The sequence below is a fragment of the Electrona antarctica genome (assembly GCF_951216825.1).
Source record: "Electrona antarctica genome assembly, chromosome: 6".
In the NCBI taxonomy this organism is placed as follows: Eukaryota; Metazoa; Chordata; class Actinopteri; order Myctophiformes; family Myctophidae; genus Electrona; species Electrona antarctica.
The window spans coordinates 21,400,062-21,424,001 of record NC_136811.1 but is presented as its reverse complement, the minus strand read 5'-3'; the positions used below and the strand labels follow the sequence as shown (position 1 = coordinate 21,424,001).

Below are 23,940 nucleotides of genomic sequence, written 5' to 3'. Positions count from 1 at the left end.
TCACACACTGTATAGAACGGACACACACAACCATGTAACTAAGGAACCAAAGAATGACCTTCTATGTGAGCAGTAAGGGGGGTTTAGCGTGTAATCCAGGGTGTTAGGTGTGTGGGTGGCACAGCAGGAAGAACATCAGACTACTATGATAGGACCGTGTCAGTGGCACAGTACAAAGATATGTGTCTGGCTAGTTGCCACACACCATTCTGAACTAATGCTTCTGCTATCCAGTGGCGAGCCTCAGCCTCACTCATACTAGCCTGCAGTGTGCATGGAAGCGCGCGCACGCACACACACACACACACACACACACACACACACACACACACACACACATGCACGTGCACACACACGCACGCGTGTACTGACATGTACACATGTCAGTACACGCACATGTGCATGCATGCACACACAGCACACACGCAGGCACACAACCACACGCACCATCTGACATAATATGACCCTGGGACACCCGGCGACTCTCTTTCTGAAGGGGGGTGGGGATGAAATCATGGTGAAGTGAAATACATCTCTGGCTAACGCTGGGGTAGGATTAGATAGGATAGGGAGCGTTGATTTACCGTGTCGGTTTCTCCCTGGCAGCCGTTATCTGACCACTGCCTGGCTGATTTATGCTCGGGGACTCACTGTTATCAATTAGGAGAAACCTAAAGGAGTCATTACCTAACTAGCGACGGCCCCTGAGGGCTGTCTGGGCTGGTGAGAGTAATAGAAGTAATATACTGTCACTTACCACAGTAATACACAGTTCATTTACCACAAGACCACTATAGGACGCTAGAGGAAAGTGGCTAGGGATCGGGACAGCGACTGCGGAACATGACGGGAGCACAGGGAGCAATGCGTCATGCGAGGCAGTTAAAAATAACTGATAGGGCTAATGGGTTGCACATGGAGCAAGTGACAGTTGCACCACATCAGCAAATGATGGCACCGCTCAAGAGCTCATCTCATAACGTCTGTTTAATACAAATCTTTGCGCTGTTTTTTGGTGTTATTTCGAGACTGAACAACAGTGATACAGTCAGTACATACTGTATAGAATGCATGTAAGAAGGGGAGAGGACGATTGTTGTGACACATTTTGTCTAAATCCGCCTCTGCAGATTTCAGGAGACAAAGGCTATTGTTTCGAAATCGAATCCACTGAAGGACAGAGAGAAAAGACAAATGTGAGACCAGCAAAGCTAAAGGTAGAACGGCCTCTCATCTTTCACAGTCGTCTCTATAGGTACAGATCTACACCACTGCAATCCCACATCTCTCCTCTTACACCTACTGTATTTCTAATCTACTGTATATGACTTACTGCTGCATACATCTCAGTCTGTACTGAAGCAACATAGAAAACATTACCTTCATGGACAGGTACAATAGTTTGATTACCTTGTAGGATAGGTACATGTTTATTATTATAATCTTTGTCTCCACCAGGCCGAAGGCATGGGGAGAGAGTATGTTTTGCACTCCGTCCGTGTGCCCGTCCGTGAGTCCGTGTAGTACGTGTACAGATAATCTCCGGCACCGTTAATCCGGTCGATACCAAATTTTGACACTCCCAATGATGAACCTCTCCCCCAAACTTTCCAGAACGACCTGTTATAGCGCCGCCAGGAGGCCGACTTTGGAAAAACATTTTTTTTTACATTACTCCTCCAGATTCTGTCCAATAATCCCGCAAATCGTTACACACTATCTCTATAGTCATGTGTTCAAGCCAGATCTGTCCGATATTTCATATTCCATCCTAATTGGCTAACATTGGCTTTCAAAGTTTGCAAGATTGGCCCATTTTGAACAAAAAGCAAATGAACGCAGCGTGCAATTTACGTGAAATCTTTCACAGACTTTCATACTAAGCTGAGGAATATATCCCACCCTTTTCACATTGGCCTGTTATAACGCCACCAACAGGTGGAATTTTGCAAAACACATTTTTGGAACAAAATGCCTCAAATCATGAACGCAGCGTGCAATTTACGTGAAATCTTTCACAGACTTTCCTACTAGGCTAAGGAATATAGCCCACTCTTTTCACATTGGCCTGTTATAGTGCCACCAACAGGTGGATTTTTGCAAAACACATTTTTGGAACTAAATGCCTCAAATCATCCAATTGTCATCCAAGGCGTGAGAAGAAATGGCACCCTTTTCACATTGGCCTATTATAGAGCCACCAGGAGGCCACAACCTGACCTGCCCTGGTGGAGACCTGTGCCCCGAGGGGCACTTAATCTAGTTTTATATACTTTTTTTCACCCAGTGTCAATTATCTAATGTAATCCTGGGCGCTACACTTAATCTGCCAACCTGGGGGGGCAGCGGACTGACCTCATGCTTCCTTCTATGCATGAGGAGTCCAAGCTGCTTCTTTTCACCTGACAGGGGGGAATTTCCCCGGCCAGGGGGAGGTAGTTTTAGAGACCAGGATTACTGCATGTTTTTTTATGAGGGTACCTACCCTAGGGGACATGGGGAGAACATGCAAACACACCCCCCCCAGTGGGAATCAAACCCAGCACCTTCTATTTGTGAGGCGACAGCACTCACTTTACCACTGTGCCCTGTACATGTGTTTATAATAAAATCACACCCGTGTGAAGTGAGGGGCGCTCTTATCATCATACATAATTTAATTATGGACTATCACCAAACCCGGAAAGCTGGGCATAGGAGGGGCTAGCCTCACAAACCGTAGTAAAAATAGTAAATAAATAAATACACATACTTATAACACACACACACACACACACACACACACACACACACACACACCTGTATATATGTATTTATTTCCCCCCTCAATTTTCACCTCTGACATAATTATTTTATTAAAGCCGTGAAAACAATGTTATAGCCGGGTTCGCTTGCCAAATCACAGCAGGGTATGCTTCCAAATATAAATCTCTCCATGTTGCGTTCGGCCTCCCCACAGACTATTGAAACAAATTAATATGATTAATGGGGGAGAGTGGCTCTCTTTCTGCAGAGTAAACAAACTGACACGGTCATAACTCACGTATCGGTCCAGGGAAACAAAATAACACATGAAAAAAGGGTGACTTAAAAATAATTAATGGGTAGCTTTTGCTTTGTTCCACAGACAGAAGTTTTCCTTTACGAGTCTATTTGAGTAAATCACTGTGATAGAGCCGGAGTCTGCAGGGGGCTATAGGATTGGAGAGAACTGTGTGTGTGTGTGTGTGTGTGTGTGTGTGTGTGTGTGTGTGTGTGTGTGTGTGTGTGTGTGTACTGTGTAGTTGTATAGTGCATGCTCGAGTGAAAGTAACGGTCAAACTTGGTGCACTCACATTGTGTATACCGGTATGTGTGTTTCTGTGAGCTCAGGGGTGCTCCGTGGGCAGGTCCTACAGCCTGACTGAGAGATTAGGGAGGGTCTTGTTTCATGGACCTTAAGACATCTGTTCTCTCTCTCTCTCTCTCTCTTTCATTGAACTATAAATGCCCCTCTACCTTGGGGAGTGGGTGAGCGGGGACGGAGGGTGGAATGCAGGGTCTTCCACTTGCTTTTCATTAACACAGGATCCGGTAACACACCTCACTGTCAACCTAATCCCCTCTCTCTCCATCTTGTCCCCTGGCAGAGGGGTGGGGAGGGAGGGGGGTGCCATGACCAGGTACAGACCCCCGGAGGGTCCTTGGATGAAGGTCGGATGACAGGGTCTTCACCCCTCTGCAACATGGATGCATGCTGATGAGGGAGGTGGAGGTGGAGGGGATGCCGTGAAACATGGTAGATGAGACGTCTCTGGAGTCTTTTTTTATACTTGATTGCGCATCACGTCACCCTCGTCACGCACCGGAAATAGCAGATCTACAAGCTTGTGACGCGTTGCGAGCTCGTAGATCGCTTATTTTCGGTGCACAGCATGGCATTGGGCACACAACCCAGTAAGTATAAATCAGGCATTACTGTTCCAACTGAGGGTCCCTCTGTCTCCGTCTGTTTTTTCCGCTTTGCGGCCTCTCTGTTCAACCCGTTCATTCTCTCCTACGCTGCCTCTCCCCGCTCTCTCTCTCTCTCTCTTTTTCTCTCTTTCTACTGGTCCATCATTGTCTGTTTCTTTCATTCCGTTACCAACTTTTACAGTTCATCTGTTTCCCCTCCATTTCCTCTCCTCTCTGTTCATTTTATCTATATTTCGGTATTAATCCACATGTCTTTTTCTTGGTCCACTTCCCCATTTCTCTTCCTCATTTCAGAACTCCTGTTTTATCTGCCCTTCCCCTCCCGCCTCTCTCACTCCCTTCCCCTTCATTTTCTTCCCTCCATTCTCCATCCCGCTGTCCTTCTTTATCATGAACCTCCTCCCTGGTTTCCCTTCTTTCACAACTCCCTTTGTTTTGTTTTGTCACCCTTCACTTCACTTCACCTCCTCTCGCTCTCTCTCCCTCCGTCTCTCTCCCTCTGTCTCTCTCTCTCCCTCTGTCTCTCTCTCCCTCTCCATCTCTCTCTCTCTCCCTCTATCTCTCTCGGCCCAGTGGCATCATCCTGAGGTCCATTAATCTGGGGCTGACAGTGAGGACCAGCAGAGCTATAACAACAACAATACAGCAGCAGCAGCAGCAGTAGTACTACATTCTTCTGTCTCACATCTCTCATGTACTGGTCTCTCCCCAGGGGGTCGTTCCATCTGACTTATCGAGGCGGGCCGAACGCTCAACCTTACAGGACAGGAATCCCAACCTTTATCATCATAAAATTCCAAGGTATCCGTTTTCTGAGGTATGGAGCAGTGTATGGACCGGGGGCCGGGGTGGTGAGTGATGGAGGCAGAGCAGTGGAGGCTAAACTCAACTGGTGGATTCGTCTAATGTCACCGTCCATCTGTCTGCGTAATTGGAGACAGTTTGTCTCCTTTTGCTGGCAACAAATCTGGAAACACTATTTAGAGTACTCTGCTGGGAAAAGAGGTGTGTGTGTGTGTGTGTGTGTGTGTGTGTGTGTGTGTGTGTGTGTGTGTGTGTGTGTGTGTGTGTGTGTGTGTGTGTGTGTGTGTGTGTGTGTGTGTGAGCGTGCATGCGTTTGTTTGTGATAAAGATCTATAAGGGTAATAAACGTATCCACAGCCAGTGAAAACAGCAGTGGTGAGATAAACATGCTATTCTGTTGACAGAGAGACACATTTGTCCCAATAAAAATAATGTTTCAGGAGGACATTCTGCGTTGTGTGAACTTTGCATACTTTCCATGGGAATACGTGTTCTATTCCGGCTATGAACTTATAATTTACACTTGTCGATCAAGATGCTTTCCATGAATGCGCCCCAATATACTGTTATGTATTATAACCCTTCAATGTATTTCAAAATGTATACAAAATTATCTAAGCAAAGGCAGCTGAATGAACCCATTAATCAAATACTGTATAGTGCTGCTGCAAATGATGACACCATTAACTTTGCTAATGTTTGAAACGCTGAGGAAGGCCTGCGTGCCGAAACACGTTAGTTTCTCTAGGTGGACTGCTGCTGCATGTGATTTCATGAAATAAACATATACTCAAACTTAATACAAGAGAGTGCGGATATTCCCTTTTACCATTAACTTTACAACAGTTACAATGTGTAGTGCCTCGATCAAGTGAGAGAAAGAGATTCAAGGATTAAAACAAGGCCATGTCCCGATATTGGTAAACAATATACTGTATGTTCGTGCTGTTCTACGTACAGCCAACCAGTTGAGGAAATCGCAGGAAATATCTGAGACCCTCAGGGTTTATGGAAGTGATTCTTAACATTATTAGTTTGACCAATTCAAATACTCTTTCATCTTAAAATAATAGATAAATAATAATAGATAATGTATCTATAAGTGTATATATTATTACTGTAGTAGGGCTTGCCTACATGAGTTATGGGTTACAGTTGGAGGCCATCGATATTGTCCTTTACTTTTTGCTGAGGTTTGAGTGATCTGCGCAAAAGGACAGTTAACCCATTTTGGGCGGGAACCCCTTTTGGTGTTTTAAACATTGTTATAATTTAGCTATTGAAAAATAGCAGATCTACAAGCTCATAGCGCGCCACCGAGTGGCGCGCTACGAGCTTGTAGGTCTGCTATTTTTGAAAAATCGTGAAAATATTTATTTCAGAAAACTGGAGGATTTAGAAGGATTTTTTAAAATTTTGAGGTCAGGCCTAAATGGGTCAAATGATAAGGGACAATATCGGTGGCACCCAACTGTATGCTTACTCAGTTGCGTGCCGTGCTGCACACCGAAAATAGCCAATCTACAGTATAAGCTCACAAGGTGCAATAACGACATGCACTTTGTCAGCTAGTAGCCTACGTACAGTACAGTATGTATAGATGAAGTAAGTACTGTACTTGCTTTAGAGAAAGCCAAGCGTAAGACAGGTTGGTCTCTATGGAATCCAAATGACTGAAATCAGTACAAATGATGTTCAGTACAAATGATGTTCAGTACAAATGATGTTCAGTACAAATTATGTTCAGAAGTACTGGTTCAACGTTGTTGTCATTGTTGTGTTCTTTGTTGCAGTAACAATGATCGGTGGTTCAAAGAGCTCCGGGTCAGATTGTGGAACTCTATAAACACCAACGCTGCTGATCCCAACATCTTTATTTGGGTTCGAGCATGTTGTAATGTCCTCAGTACAGCGGAGGCTCCGATTCAATTTTCTGGCAGTCACAGGGAAAACAATATCCATGTAAAAATGCATTCACTGAGCTGTAATCTAAGTTTTCTGTGTTTAGTGTAAACAAAAAGGAAGGAAGGACTCTCTGTGAAGGATCACTATATTCAAAAGGTGTACAATGTGCAATGCACGGCTAAAAATAGTCATCCTAAAGTGAAAGGGGGGGTTGTGGTTGCTGGGCGGCAGACTGAGGGGATTAGCTTTCATATGAGCACAATAGTCTCTAAACTCGTATTTGTTTTTGTTTTTTCCATTGCGTCGCATGCCCCGCCGTTTCCAACTGTGTTTATCAGAGTCAACACATCAATCCTAGATGAAAGCTGCAAAGCTGGTGAAAATCAGTGCGGGGCAGCCGCGCTGAGTATTGTCTCACCGTGCAGTTATGCAGATTCGAGTAAACAAAGTGCAAATTGTTTGAGGTTTTAATTAAAAATTTCGACAATCATTTTATCTGAAGTAACCCTATATAACAACATCTGTAAAACAGATGCAGGCACTTAAGGAGGCCAGATCCAGTTATGTCCCATTCCCTCTCTGAGCACTAAGTCTGCTCTATTCCCTCTCTGAGCACTAAGTCTGCTCTATTCCCTCTCTGAGCACTAAATCTGCTCTGTTCCCTCTCTGAGCACTAAGTCTGCTCTATTCCCTCTCTGAGCACTAAGTCTGCTCTATTCCCTCTCTGAGCACTAAGTCTGCTCTATTCCCTCTCTGAGCACTAAGTCTGCTCTGTTCCCTCTCTGAGCACTAAGTCTGTCCCATTCCCTCTCTGAGCAGTAAGTCTGCTCTATTCCCTCTCTGAGCACTAAGTCTGCTCTATTCCCTCTCTGAGCACTAAGTCTGCTCTATTCCCTCTCTGAGCACTAAGTCTGCTCTATTCCCTCTCTGAGCACTAAGTCTGCTCTATTCCCTCTCTGAGCACTAAGTCTGCTCTATTCCCTCTCTGAGCACTAAGTCTGCTCTATTCCCTCTCTGAGCACTAAGTCTGCTCTGTTCCCTCTCTGAGCACTAAGTCTGTCCCATTCCCTCTCTGAGCACTAAGTCTTCTCTATTCCCTCTCTGAGCACTAAGTCTGCTCCATTCCCTCTCTGAGCACTAAGTCTGCTCTGTTCCCTCTCTGAGCACTAAGTCTGCTCCGTTCCCTCTCTGAGCACTAAGTCTGCTCTATTCCCTCTCTGAGCACTAAGTCTGCTCTATTCCCTCTCTGAGCACTAAGTCTGCTCTATTCCCTCTCTGAGCACTAAGTCTGCTCTATTCCCTCTCTGAGCACTAAGTCTGCTCTGTTCCCTCTCTGAGCACTAAGTCTGTCCCATTCCCTCTCTGAGCACTAAGTCTGCTCTATTCCCTCTCTGAGCACTAAGTCTGCTCCATTCCCTCTCTGAGCACTAAGTCTGCTCTGTTCCCTCTCTGAGCACTAAGTCTGCTCTATTCCCTCTCTGAGCACTAAGTCTGCTCTATTCCCTCTCTGAGCACTAAGTCTGTCCCATTCCCTCTCTGAGCACTAAGTCTGCTCTATTCCCTCTCTGAGCACTAAGTCTGCTCTATTCCCTCTCTGAGCACTAAGTCTGCTCTATTCCCTCTCTGAGCACTAAGTCTGCTCTGTTCCCTCTCTGAGCACTAAGTCTGCTCTGTTCCCTCTCTGAGCACTAAGTCTGCTCTATTCCCTCTCTGAGCACTAAGTCTGCTCTATTCCCTCTCTGAGCACTAAGTCTGTCCCATTCCCTCTCTGAGCACTAAGTCTGCTCTATTCCCTCTCTGAGCACTAAGTCTGCTCTGTAGCTGAGCAGTACATGCCATCCCTCTGTGTTGCTGTGGGGTCAGGGTGGATGGTTAACATGCTGCTTCAGGGTGGATGGTTAACATGCTGCTTCAGGGTGGATGGTTAACATGCTGCTTCAGGGTGGATGGTTAACATGCTGCTTGTCAGAGCTGCTGCATGTTGCATGTCATCCTATAGTCTGGCCAGTACAGTATATACAGTAGGTTCATGTTGCATGTCATCCCCCATAGAGCCTGACCAGTACAGTATATAGCTGCATGTTGCATGTCATCCCCCATAGAGCCTGACCAGTACAGTATGGTGCATGTTGCATGTCATCCAACATAGAGCCTGGCCAGTACAGTATATAGCTGCATGTTGCATGTCATCCCCCATAGAGCCTGACCAGTACAGTATGGTGCATGTTGCATGTCATCCAACATAGAGCCTGGCCAGTACAGTATATAGCTGCATGTTGCATGTCATCCCCCATAGAGCCTGACCAGTACAGTATGGTGCATGTTGCATGTCATCCAACATAGAGCCTGACCAGTACAGTATATAGGTGCATGTTGCATGTCATCCCCCATAGAGCCTGGCCAGTACAGTATATACTGTAGGTGCATGTTGCATGTCATCCCCCATAGAGCCTGGCCAGTACAGTATATAGCTGCATGTTGCATGTCATCCCCCATAGAGCCTGACCAGTACAGTATATAGGTGCATGTTGCATGTCATCCCCCATAGAGCCTGGCCAGTACAGTATATAGGTACATGTTGCATGTCATCCCCCATAGAGCCTGGCCAGTACAGTATATACTGTAGGTTCATGTTGCATGTCATGTCAACAACACCAACACACAAATTGGTATACAGTCTTTAAGTGTGTTCATAATGCGTTATAAACATGGGATGCATAGCAAGTGTTACCGAAAAGTTTCAACTCTGGCTGATTCGTGTTTTTACCTACAGTATAACTGCACCGATCTGTGTAAAACCTTGTATGCAACACTCCCTAGAGGTCAAGGACAAACCTTTCACATCTGCTCTTTATAGCGCCACCAGGAGGCCCACATAATGTAAAACACATTTGTTTATATTACTCATTCAGCTGTTATCCAAATTTCACGCAAATCGGTACACATGATCTCTATAGGCATGTGATCAAGATGGGTTTGTTTAATTTCTAATATTCCATCCTGATTGGCTAAGATTGGCTTCCAAAGTTTTCAGGAGTGGCCCGTTTTGTACAAAATGCAGCAAATCATCAACGCAGTGTCCGACTGTGGTGAAACTGTGCACGCATATTCCCACTAGACTGAGGAAGAAATGCCACTTCACATTTTTCAAATCAGCCTGATGCTGGCACTATAACAGGCAGAGTTGCATTTTATATTTACATATAGCTGCACCGATCTGCATCAAACTTTGTATGCACATTCCCTATAGTGGAAAGGAAAAACGTCTGGCCTGAATTTTTCAATTCTGCCTATTCAAGCGCCATCAAGAAGCCCATTTATGAGGGTGTTTTGGAACAATATTCACAAATCACTGTGTTCAGTATTTAATACTCCAATTCCTTTTAACTTCACAACCTTGTACCTGGGCCACATTGAATGTCTTAACCAGTCGAGATACACAAAGCTACTGCAGGTGCTCTTGGCAGCCAGCAAAAAGTCAATAACGAGAAGATGGCTAACCCCAATCACACCCACAATGGACGATTGGCACGGAATAGTCCTGGACATTTTCAAAATGGAAAAATTAACATAAATTTCTACCAAATTTGGAACAACTGGATAGTACACATTGCCCCTCTGAGAGCTGACTTTGTGTGATCTCACTGGCCCTAATAGCCTGCTTTATGATCGTTGTAGAAAATGTTTAAGACACCCTTCCTCCTCTCATGGTCGAAATCCAAAGTTGTTTTGTTTTTGTCCCCCTCAGCAATGTTGTAAATACTTTCGTTTCTTGATTGTTTTTTTTGTCTTTTTCTTTTGTCTGTCTTACTCTTTTTGTCTGCCCGCTCTTTCTTCTTTTTCGCCTTCTGAAATGTACACTCTGAAGCAATATTGCCCTTTGCCCCTGTCAAGTGTTGACCTGACGCCATATGTAGTCCTGAAGAAAGCAAGGACACAGAGACACTGGAGATGGAGTCACTTGGAGGGGGGAGGGAGGGAAGAGGGGTGAAAAAAAAAAAATCCTGGAAACTGCACTTGTGTCCTATGTATGCATATAAATGATGTTTTTGTACTGCTCTTTCCAAATAAAATAAATATTGTAAAAAAAAAAAAAAGAAGCCCATTTATGTGTAACAGATTTTTATATTAGTCCTTCAGATTTTATCCAAATATCAATCCTGGTGGAGACCTGGGCACCGAGGATCACTTCTTCTAGTTATTCATGTATTTGCTTGCACATTGGGCACCAGCCTACTCGGGAACGATGCAAGTTGGGAAAGATTCCTGTTGTGAATACATGCCCCCCAGGTTATGCAATAACCATTACAACCGTCTGTCTGTGTCCCTTTTATATCCATTATGGAGACGTCTGTCTTTCTGCCTGTGTCCCTTGTATGCCCATACAGATATAGTAATCCCATCTGAGTGCTGATCCAACCCCACTTCGAAGTCGATCGGTCGGGCAGTTCTCAAGATACAGTACGTACTACACACACAGAAACGCACAGCAATGTTGTGGCATTGTGCATTCATAGAAGGATAAAATATTGGTCAAAACATCAGTGATTGGTGGTCTGGAATTGGTTGGGCTCTAATCCCCTTGCCTCTTAACTGTCCCTCTCCGTGCACGGTCAAATCTATCAATACGTTCCAAAGAGAGACAAACCTAACAACCACTGGATATGGAATGAGCAGGGCAACAATACAGTAACAGCAGCTGTCGATGAAGGGCTGGGCTTTGTTCCCGATATCAACATCAACATCTCTCACATGTGCACTCAGACACACATGCGCACGCACACACAAGTCTCACACAAGTCTCACGCACACGCACACACACGCGCGCGCACACACACGCACACACACACACACACACACACACACACACACACACACACACACACACACACACACACACACACACACACACACACACACACACACACACACACACACACACACACACACACACACACACACACACACACACACACACACACACACACACACACACACACACACACGCACGCACGCATCCACAGCAGCCCCAAGACCAAGCAGAACTTCTCACTTTACAGTTTAGGGACAGCTCTCCTTGTTTTTGGCTGAGGAGAGCTTAGCTAACGTGCATGCAAAGCAGCAATATTAGACGTGATATTAGAACTGATGTTAGCTGGCTTTTTTATGCTGGCAACTTCTTTCACTATCAACATACGTAACCTTGACAAATTCTTTAGAAACAAAGAAATAGCACATTCATCTAACACTGTGTGTGTGTGTGTGTGTGTGTGTGTGTGTGTGTGTGTGTGTGTGTGTGTGTGTGTGTGCGTGCGAGCGTGGTAGGAGACGAAGTGCATCAGAGACAGAGACCAAAAGAGAGGGAACATTAGTGTAGTCTAGGGGGAAAAAGGTAAATTAGAGTCATAATACATTTTGACCTCTCTATAATTCTATATGTCAGCCTGTTGGCCAAAATGCAGTTCTGCATAATCCAGTTCAAACCAGAGCAGTGTAGTCTCTGTGAGCAAGGTGAGACCTTTGAAAACTGGCAAACCAATGTATCTGTGAACTTTGTTTGAAATGAAACAAAACCTAGATTTTGTCCAATGTGTGTTTTGTCAATATTGAATATTATCAATTATTTAAAAAAATAATCATTTAAAGGGGGTATAAGTGTAATTTCTTTGCACTGTATAGCACTATTATATCGTAATACAGAGCTTTTAAAAAAACATTTTGCTTTATAAAAAATATTACTTAAAGGACCTTTAGAGTTTAGGAGTAAAATAATTCACTGAGACCAGCAAACTGCAAATGCAACACAACCACATAGTTGGAACAGCAACAAAACTGATAAGCCAACATTTTCAAACATTACATTCTTGTTGCTAATAAACTTTTATCCAAGTGCATACAAACTGGAACTCCAAAATGCACGGTGTAGAGATGCGTACTATATGTCACAAATATGAAGTGTTCTCTACCATACATTTCTCTCTGAGCTAGGGCACAACTGTAATTCTATAGTATTTCCTACAGGGCTGTGGCCATTCCTGCTGGGTTGCGTGGTGAGCTAGGTCCTGGGTGAATGACAGTGATGCAACATGGGTCATTTCCTCAGACGCAGAGGCTTTGTAGTGGTTCTAACCACAGAAAGATGTTTCAGGCTGACTTAAGCCTAGGAGGCCATGCGACCTGAGTTATGCCTCAGAGGGCTAGACAACAGGGATATATGGTTTCCTGGTGGAGTTCAGAAAACAAACGAGGGCTTACCAGGTCACATTATGGGACTAGGGTGACTTCTCAGGTGATACCACATTGACGTTAGCTGTAAGTGGACGGCTTTTCTTGTTGGTTAAGACAATGACAACTATAGGTTTTGTGTTTCTATTCAAACTTGAGAGTAAAAAAAACTGTCTCTGACACACTTGACACACATCCTCCTCAAAAAGGTCTTGAGGAGGATAAATTAGTACTGCGAGTCTGAATAGGGCACAGCGAAGGCGGCAGACTACTGCACTATGGTTCAAGCATCAAAGGAAATTCTACAATAACCGCTATATTTTCACATATGCCATAATAACATTGTACTTTAGGAACAAATAAAAGCCATGGTGTTTAACATTCACCTTCCATCCTGGGGCCAAGCTTCATGTTCAGACTGCCCGTCATGGCCGACACTGACACCGCCACACTGGGCCTCATGGGATGAGCCTCCGTCTCCATGACGACCATCAACTGCTCAGTGCGGAGGGACATCTTGTGGAAGGACTGGGCCAACGCCCTGAGGCTGCTGCTGGCGTGGTCCAGGACTGAGGCCTGGTGCCGGGCTGACGCAGGGTGTGAGGGGGAGGTCCTGCTGGGAGGTGCTCCGGAGGCGGGGGGCACCTTGGCGGGAGAGGAGTGAGGGGAGGAGCAGGCAGAGGCTGATTTACTGGAGGAGTCGTGCATGTGTTCTGGTAGGACTTTCCTCAGGTAGGACTTAGCCTGCTCCAGCTTGGCCAGCGTGGGGTTGATCTTGAGGGGACGTGATAGCTCAACATTCAGTTCAGCTGTGGAGGCAAGGACACGGAGCGAAGGAGGAAGGGAGGGATTGAAGAAAATGGGAAGGGGGAGGGGTAGAGAGAGAGAGAGAGACAGAGAGAGAGAATGAAACGATGTTACAATTCTGTGCTCATAATGGTGTTGACAGAGAAGCTTTATGACAAGTTAACGTAACTCCCCTGATGTGTCGCCCCACATATATCCACCGTGCAAGTATTACCAAATAATATTAAATCAGCAGCCAGTGTTAACTTATCATCATGTATCACTGATAATGGATAATAAAGGTCGCTGGCGATGCAAGGTATTTCCATCCAGAAAGAGTTAGCGGTGTCAGTATGAATAAGGAGAGGCAGCTCCCAGCCAATGGCTCAGTCAGCCTACACTCAGCGGGCTTCCTGAGAACGAATCCTCTGAATAAAGTGATGCTACAGAAAAATATGTTACCTCATAAATAGTAGTATAGGGCTGCTTTTGGGGGTTTTGAGTGTATTTAACATATTATGTTCTTTAACGTGATATACATTTTATTTTTTATTTTTTTGTGGAGAAAGGTGGAAAAGAATTATTAACAAGCTAGTAATATGTTTTATAGTCCAGGTCTCCACAAAGGATGGGAGTATCTCCTATGCATACAATTACTTTTGTTTATGAAGTGGAGAGTTAAGGAGAATATAGGACAGGAAAGGGAGAGGAAAAGTATTTTGGCAGGTGATAAAAACATGATTTTACAGCTCCAGAACAATATTACCTCACTGTGGGGTAATATACTGTAGCACATTAAGATGTACACTTAACTTATAGCTTATTAGCTATTCCTGGCCTTCTCTAGAACTCTATGAGTATGGATGCATGTGTGTGTGTGAGTGTGTGTGTGTGTGTGTGTATGCATGTTCCGAGTCTTGCATACCTTCCATTCATGAATGGGACAGCAATCTATTATCCATTTTTATGATTGGCCATATAGTGCTGACAGACTATTTAGCCCTTGTCAGGGTGAAACCAGGGGCTCTTAAACTATTTCAAAGCAGGACCCAAACTGAATAAATTAACTGTCAGCCTGGGGCCTATACCGTCATGGAGACATACTGTACTACTGATAGCCTGTATAAACATGGTGCACCCCTTCTAGGCGGACCGAAGATGGCTTCCAGCGCTCCACTCAACCGTTATCTAATCCATGAGATGCTGCATTGTACCACGTCTCATAAGCCACTATTTGAACTCTTCTCTCTCTCCATCTAATCACTGAGCTTTGCATGCAAAGACCTGTTAAATCACAGCTGGGTCTGTTTTCACTGATATCACTTTGTGTCTTCTGACACGCACACGCACACGCACACGCACACACACACACACACACACACACACACACACACACACACACACACACACACACAATTTATGTCCGTCTCAATGTAACATTCTAACGTGACAGTGCGGAGTAGCTGAATATAATCTTTTCTCCATGCCAACCATATAAACCCTGAAATCTCTCATCTCTCCCTATCTCTGTCTCTATATCCTGCCTCTCAATTCTGGCCTTCAAACACTTGACTGGAATTTACACAGACAGATGAATTAACTCAATGCCGTTTTACACCACTTCCATTATCCTATTTTTCCACTTGGTCATGACGATTGGAGCAGGAAGCTGCTGAAAGCCCCCGAAAACAAGTGCAGCTGTTTTTCATGGTCTCTTCAAGGCGTCAGTGTTCAGTGGGGCTTTAAGCAGCCTGTCTCCTTCACAGGTACTGTATGAGCGCTGGATAACATGGACGGGAACGCTGCCAAGAGATGCAGGCAGGCACACATGCATGAGCACCTTTCACACACACTTTCCCTCAATAGCGCCCACAGACACGCACACAGCCAGCCTTGAAAAGGCTTTGTATTTCAACTGAGTGGAAGTGAGTGGCAGTGGTGGAAAAAAGTATCAATACTGCAATCCAGAAAGACTCTGTTACAAGTAAAAGTCTGGTAATGAAAATGTACTTGAGTAAAAGCACAAAAGTATTCAAAATATAGTATCATATGTCTAAGATGTATATCAACTGCCCGGAATTTCTCTAGAACAGTCTCCAGTTCTTGCCAGGGTGTTTACTAATCTTTCAAGACCCACAGAATATTTTCTTCTATGACTATGTAAACACCAAATATCTAAAAAGAAAGAAGAGAGTCTCTACTTTTCATCGGGAAACAAAATTGTGTTACCGTGATGTTCCGTTCTTTAGTTATTGGCAGTTGAATATAGCTGGGAACAGAAAGCAGAGACAAATGATACTATACTAAATGTGATCATATTTTTTTCGTTTGTCCTCTGATCCGGAAGCTGTAGATTAAAATACCAGATCTACAACCTGCTGTGAGTTTGTAGATGGGCTATCTTCAAATAGCAAAAGTTTAAATAGGTCTGAAGTGGTAAATGTATGTTTTGTTATAATAATGAACATCTACAAAGCTCGAGTTTTCAAATAATTATAGTGGAGTAAAAAGTAAAATATTGCCTCTGAGATGTAGAGGAGTAGAATTAAGTAAGTATTGAAATGTGGACATACTCCAGTAAAGTGAAAGTACCTCACAAGTACTTTCTACCACTGGTGAGAGGCATGGACAAATGATCTACTACAGTAAGTATACTGTACGAGTGCTCGAGGAAGGATGTGGAATATGCTATCATTTCCAGTTGTCTTGTCAACAGGAGATATTATCCAGTGTTGGTGACATATAAAGCCCGGGTGCCACCGCTTTGCTCAGCACTGTCATTATTACGCCACCTTTTCCTCCCTTCGCTCGACTCCCCAATCGCTCCCCACACTCCCTCCGCCTTAATCAGGTAAAGCTGTTCCTGATCTGCGTAGAGCGGGACCAGCACCACGGCCGTGGCCGGGGTCTTCCCTGCCCGGATCTCACAGCGAAGGGACCTGGTCCTGATTATGGGCCGTACTCCCATGCTGCCCCTCCTCCCTGGCCTGCTCCAGTCTGTCTGCAGGGGGTTTATTACCTGCTTAACCTGTCAGAATCCCACCTGGCAGCACTGCTACCGATACAGCTCAGTGACACCAGGTAACTGTCCTCCCATGTCTTACCACTTAAGCCCTATACTGTATATACTTTGTTGTACAATGAGTAGCGGAAGATCAGAGCGCATTGCATCGCGCCACTTTGTGAGCCTGTAAAAAACTAAAAAGAACAATTTGAAAACGTCTGTACTTTTCTGAAAATGTTCGCTTATAATGACATGCCAATAATAGCATGCCAAGTTCAAAGTAGCTAACCTACTTTAGGACTAACAAACCCAACTTGGACATTGGATCAATAATTTGAGGTATTTTTATGGGTGCTTCTATTATTTTGATTGCTAGTAAAGCCGCCAAATGTCTGTGGCTGGTTCAGTGTGTCGTCTCTATCTGTAAGAACACAGCTGAATACAATCAGGGGGTTGCCTCTCTGGGTGGTGAACGCAACACTTTGTTTTATGGCGAATAGAACTTAAGTCACTACACTGGTATGCCGTTTTACTGACCTCCCCAATTTCGCCCACTAACCAACTGTACATTCCCAGTGTGAAAAATCATAACATTTCTATGTGCATTGGTCGCGTGCCCAAAACTGTTTCACTGATGCAAATTGTGACAAATTGCAAACAGAGTTTAAGTGTAGCCTAGAGCCAATTCATTAGTTCACTATAACCGCACAACGCCCACAACTGGATGAACTGTGACCTATTACATACTGGAGTTCAAGTGATTGAAACACTTAACACCTCTAATCTCGGCATTCCTTGAGGGACTGAAAAGAAAATCCTTCGAGGGGAAGTTTTCATGGTGTCTCTATTGACACCAGAATGACAGATAGGATAAAGTGTATCTGGATCTGAAGTAGTGTGAACTCTGAGAGAACTCTCCACGGAGGCCTCTGGAGAGGAGAAAGGGCCACAGCGGTCTTCCCGTCCCCAACTCGCCCTCCTTGCTCCTGGGGCCACATCTGCACGCTCCCCCCCGGTTCCATCCAACAAACCGGTGGAGCAGATCAGTGCTTTTTTACAGCCGTGGAACTGCGTCAAAAGATGAATCTTTTGCAGAACTCTAATAAAATAACAGAGCAGCGTTATATGGCCACATGTTGACTATACATCCGTGTCGTTTTTCTCAGCTCGGCTCTTTCTCTGGAGCTAGCGTGTTGTGTGAGTGTGTGTGTGTGTGTGTGTGTGTGTGTGTGTGTGTGTGTGTGTGTGTGTGTGTGTGTGCGTGTGCGCGTGCGTGCGTGCGAGACAAAGATGGCCAGTACAGTAATGTTCCATGTGGTTTCACTATCCAGGCCAAGGAGATATAGAGAGATGAAACTAAAACCTCACAACAAAAAAAATAAAAACCCACACATCAGCTATTTACAAGCCATGACGGGCTTATAAGTACTATGGCCTAAGCTGCAAATCCTTATTTTGATGGATCCAGATAGAACTCGATACAACGATAAAGAGTTGTTTGACTCGTGCACACCACCTCACCTCTTTAACACTCTAAATCTCAACTACTAGGATTACCTGGAGGAAGTACCGCTATTTCTCGGCCATCATATTTAACCCATTTTGAGCGGGAACCCCTTTTGGTGGTTACATACATTATGTTATAATTTAGCTATTGAAAAATAGCAGATCTACAAGCTCATAGCGCGCCACCGAGTGGCGCGCTATGAACTTGTAGGTCTGCTATTTTTGAAAAATCGTTAAAATGTGCCTAAAAATCTTTCAGAAAATTGGCATGATTTAGAAAACATTTTTTTTAAATTTCGACGTCAGGCCTAAATTGGTTAACGTGCTGCTTTCAGAATGAGCCCGCTAAGCTGTAGGTGTAAAAGGGTGTGAGGGGGAAATGCCTGCACTGTAAAAATATCTGTATTGAACTCTTGAGAGTGTACAAATGAAATCAAAAGGACCCGCATGGGAAATTACCACCGAGGATGGTAAATGAAGCATACATGCCAAAAATAATGAAATTAAATCTAAAGTTTTAAAAATGATTTTTAAAGGTTATGGCACTTATGTCATGTGCACAGTGTACGAAGCAGTACTTTAATGGCGTTCACATGTGCTCCGTAGAAATGCACGGCACAGCAAAATACTGAGTTAATTTAATGCTGAACTTTTATGTCCTACCTGGGATCGGAACCCTAGTCTCCCACATGAGATCACCTTTCTAGCGTTGAACTAAAAACACTGCTTGGCCTGGGGAGATATGGTGCTGATGAGTTTAAGGCAGTACTACTTGACATTTGACAACCAGTAAGGTGCCCTACCCGACACCAGGGTCTAATGTCCCAGTGGAACAGTAGGGAGACCGCCTCCAACCACTCCATCAAAGTGAGTTCCGGATAGTAGCTTTAATACTCAGTATTATGCTGTGGGGGGACACGCACAGAAACACACACACGCCCGTACACGCACAGAAACACACACACGCCCGTACATGCACAGAAACACACACACGCCCGTACACGCACAGAAACACACACACGCCCGTACACGCACAGAAACACACACACGCCCGTACACAAGCACGCACGCACGCACGCACGCACGCAGTGTTTTTATTGGGAACACCTTGGTGCTCAGTGGCAGAATGGACGTCTGTTTCAATGCGGGGACAGTCAAGATGTCAGGACTAGGGCAGGCAGGACGAGAGCGGCCGGCTCGAAGGTGGGGTGGTTCTGTTGGCGCGCACATACCTTTCAAGTGTGGGCCTTAATGTGAACAGGCTGGGGGGGATCGGGGTGGGGGGGATCGCACACTGGCCCTTCTCATGTGTCAGCCTCTATTAGCACTGCGGAGAGTGGGAGATCAAGGTCTGACACGCGCACACACACATGCGCCCACACGCGCACGCACACATGCGCACGCGCGCACGCACACGCACACACACACACACACACACACACACACACACACACACACACACACACACACACCTCATCGGAGAGGAGGAGGACAGGAGGAGGGGATCAAATATGCTAGTTACCCAGGTTACTTTGCCTTTTCTTTGGCGAGGTCACGCGTGACGCCGCCCCGGCTTTGAACCGAGCGGTGTGTGTGCGCGGCGCGCTGCTAGGGCTGTTTTCTTTCCCTCCCCCTTTTGATATCTGCAGACGATTCTCATGCTTGACTCTTTGACAGCAGACCGCCCATGTCAGACACAGGTGGCACTGTGTCCAATTAATTACACACACACACACACACACACACACACACACACACACACACACACACACACACACACACACACACACACACACACACACACACACACACACACACACACACACACACACACACACACACACACACACACACTGACACTAGTCAGTAGATGTCATGCCTGTGAGGGTCCATTTGGGTCAATTTCTACACTCTCAAGAGTTAAATGAACACACAGGATTTTACTGTGTGTGCGCATGTCTATGTTTCAACTTACATTTCCCTTGGGGGTATCCATGCACCAGGTAAGGCCAGTGACACAGGCCTCAGATGCCATCTGAATCAAATTAGAGTGGTTATGGACGGTTCGGAGGGGTGCAGGCTTGTATACAATAACTGACAACATTTCTGCACTCCCATAGCTTGACGGGATCCAGGGACCCTGCAGAGTAATGGTTCCAATTTGTTCTAGCTAATCTATCACCTGCTGCTTCTCTGTGAAGGAGAGGCTGCCGGCCCTCCTCCCCAAGTGGTAGCGCTTTACTCCTCTGCATGGACTTGCTCATTGACCCTCCGGTGGACTGGAACCCGGTCGGAGATGATGAGAGGGGGTGTGTGTGTGTCTGTGTGTGTGTGTGTGTGTGTGTGTGTGTGTGTGTGTGTGTGTGTGCGTGCATGCATGTTCAATTGGTCAAGCCTTGAACCCTCCTGGATCCTCAGAAACACAAACCCCTGCCATGAGCCTTCATGCGTATGTGAGTGCATGGAGGCTGTTTGGATGTGAGTGTGATGAGCGGTGTTGAGTGAGGGTCAGGTCTGAAACCTCATCCAGTTTACAGTATACACATGTTACGAGCTGTTCTCCACTCTGCATCCTTGGAAAAGGCAGGCGTTTGATTGGTCTCATGGAGTGCGTAGAGTAAATGCTGCTGAAATTGCAAGCACATTGCTGTAAACACACAACGAGGAGAGTAGAAGAGAACAGAGGAGAGGAGAGGAGGAGAGGAGAGGAGTGGAGAGTAGAGTAGAAGAGAAGAGAACAGAGGAGAGGAGTGGAAAACAAGGGAGATGAGAGCAGCAGTAGTGGAGATGGGAACCGAGGAAAGGAGAACATAGGAGAGGAGAGGAGAGGAGAGGAGAGGAGAGGAGAGGAGAGGAGAGGAGAGGAGAGGAGAGGAGAGGAGAGGGATGCGGCCTTGCAGCCGTCTGGTCTCTGTTTGCGCTCGTTGAAACAGATCGAATGTGAAACGGAGTCAAATCAAAGCACGGCCTCCGGTCTACACACACCAACACGCACACGCACGCACACGCACACGCACACGCACACACACACACACACACACACACACACACACACACACACGAGTGTGCGCGCAGTGACAGACAAAGACACACACATAAGAAACATCTGTGGAAGCTACAGGGACAGATAAATAAACAGTGGTTCTTGTCTATGTTGGTTCCCCTCCTTCTCATCCTCTCTTGTTCTTCCATCCATCCCTCCCTCCCTCCCTCCCTCCCTTGCTCTGCCCCCCCCCCCCCCCCCCCCCCACCCCCTGTTGGCTCATATCTCCTGTCATATTCAAAACAGATCCAGCCTGAAGAATCAAATGAAATCAAATTGAATTGAGTCAAATAAAATAAAATCAAACCATTGTCTATTTGGAACGGACTCACACACTCACACTCTCACTCACACTCTCTCTCGCACACTCACGCACACGCACACGCACACACACACACACACACACACACACACACACACACATACACATACACATACACATACACATACACACACAGAGAGAGAGCGCCTGTAGTTAAAAGTCTTCAGACCTTTGCGGTGTGTTTCGTCTGTTCCCTCACACATCATTACTGACTCTCTAAACTGTACTCAGTCTAATGAAGCCCACATGGCACTGAGAAAGTGAAGTGAACTCCCCACACAGAGCTGCTGCTGCTGCTGCTGCTCTCTTCTATCCCTCCAGGTCTCTCCTCTTCACCTGCCCTACTTCCTTCCTTCCTTCCTTCCTTCCTTCCTTCCTTCCTTCCTTCCTTCACTCGCTCCTTCAATCCTCTTGACAGGATGATGATGATCCCCACCAGGACTCATTCAGCCCAACAGCACAGACAACTGAGCATGTCTTCCTTCAGTTCCTACCACGCTCGCTCGCACACACACGTGTGTGTGTGTGTGTGTGTGTGTGTGTGTGTGTGTGTGCGCAGGCGTGCATGTGTGTGTGCGTTCGCAGGTCAAGAGGACCAGTAGCATGTGTGGTCAATTCTCGATGTTTCCAGCAGAGTTCAACCTGCAGGGCAACCGCACACCGAGCCTGGATCCTGTCTCTCGTGTGTGTGTGTGTGTGTGTGTGTGTGTGTGTGTGTGTGTGTGTGTGTGTGTGTGTGTGTGTGTGTGTGTGTGTGTGTGATTATGATTGAAGTCATGTTACGGAGATAAGGATAACTTAGGTCAAGGTAAACAGCTGCCTGTGATTGGACGATGTCTGCGGCACAACTGCGCTGCATAATCACGCGGAACTAACTACAGAAATTATCTTTGCAGATAATAACTCAACTGTTCAGGATCAATGGAAGTGACATGCTAGAACGTCGTGATCTCACGTTACTCTGAGACTATGCAGAACCTATTCCATATGACACTATAGGATAAGTAAGACGTTGATAATTATTTAAAAAAAAATGTATTAAATAAACCCATATATATATAAAGTACAAGTATAATAAACTGTTCTCGCACTTTTTCATGTTAAGGACCGCCAAATTAATGTGCGTTTGGCCACGGAACCCCCATAAAAGATCTGCGTTGTTAAAAAACATTCAAAAATATTATTATTTTTTAATATGAAAAAATGGTCTAAAAGCTCACAATCTGTCACAATTGCTGGGGACCCTCTGCATGGAACCCCGTCAACCCTGGTTTGAGAAACACTGCTTTTGGGCAGGGCTTCTCTTCTTTTTTTTTTTTTTTATATATATCCTTTATTTACCCAGGGTAGTAGCTGAGCACAAGTGCTCATTTTCAGCAACGCCCTGCACATAGAAACACACTCCAGGGGGGAGCAGTTGGGGGTTCAGTGCCTTGCTCAAGGGCACTTCCTGACCGTCTGGGGAATCGAACCGGCAACCTTTCGGCAACAAGGGCGCTCCTCTAACCCTTAGGCCACCGCTGCTCCAAAGTGGGTGCCTTGACGGAAGACCAGAGGTGCCTCAGAATACTCTAGAATACTACTATTTGGAATTTATCAATGTCACCCTGTAGTCTATACTTAGTAGAACCAGAGATAAACTGTATTTGGTGCGTTCTTTTTCAGCCTACAGTACACCAAGTAACTTCTACAAGTAGATCAGCTATTTTTGGTGAATGTTCCCCCAAGAACAGAAATGCTGGGGTTTAATGCTGGGGACGAAACAATTCTCTCCAGTTTTCCTCATCATGTGACTGGGGGTCGATGGACATACTGTACTATACTATAGTGTAGTGATGTATTTGCATGAGTCCAGTGGTGGATGCCTTACTGTATTGTGCTTTCTTCATTATGCCGAATGAGCCCACTTGATAACAAATGACTATAACAACTAACAAATTGCGTCAGTAGTTATAGTTTATTTACATTTAATATAAACAAAATAGTTAAAATTCATCACCATTCATGAGCTTGTACAGAAAAATTGTCCAAAATAGGGACGCAAGAGTAATGTGTGGTTTTAATGAAACCCCTTGTAGTAAAATGAAAGTGTCCTTTGGCGTGAGCAGAGGGTAGATTGACTGCGTGAGTCCAGTGGTAGACACAGTGGCGTATTGTAATACTATGTGATTCCAGGTGGACAGAGGAGCCCAGGGTCTTTCTCTCCCACTGACAGCAGGAAGTGATGCGCGTGGGCGCCATGGTTACAACTCAGTCCCTCTGTGATCATCAAAAACACCTACGGACCGGCCTGCAGCTCTGTGTGCGTGCGTGAGTGTTTGTACAGTAAATGTGTGCGTGAGAGAGAGAGAGAGAGAGAGAGAGAGAGAGAGAGAGAGAGAGCGCGGGAGG

General features: G+C 45.4%; 1 protein-coding gene across 1 annotated transcript in view; it reads right to left on the bottom strand.

Moving 5' to 3' along the window:
• vps13b (vacuolar protein sorting 13 homolog B) overlaps positions 1 to 23,940 on the bottom strand; it is a 405,382-nt gene that overhangs the window by 102,853 nt on the left and 278,589 nt on the right. The window contains exon 39 of the mRNA XM_079503680.1: positions 13,275 to 13,697. Within this exon, the coding sequence (XP_079359806.1) occupies positions 13,275 to 13,697 (423 nt within the window). The remainder of the gene's footprint in view (positions 1 to 13,274; positions 13,698 to 23,940) is intronic.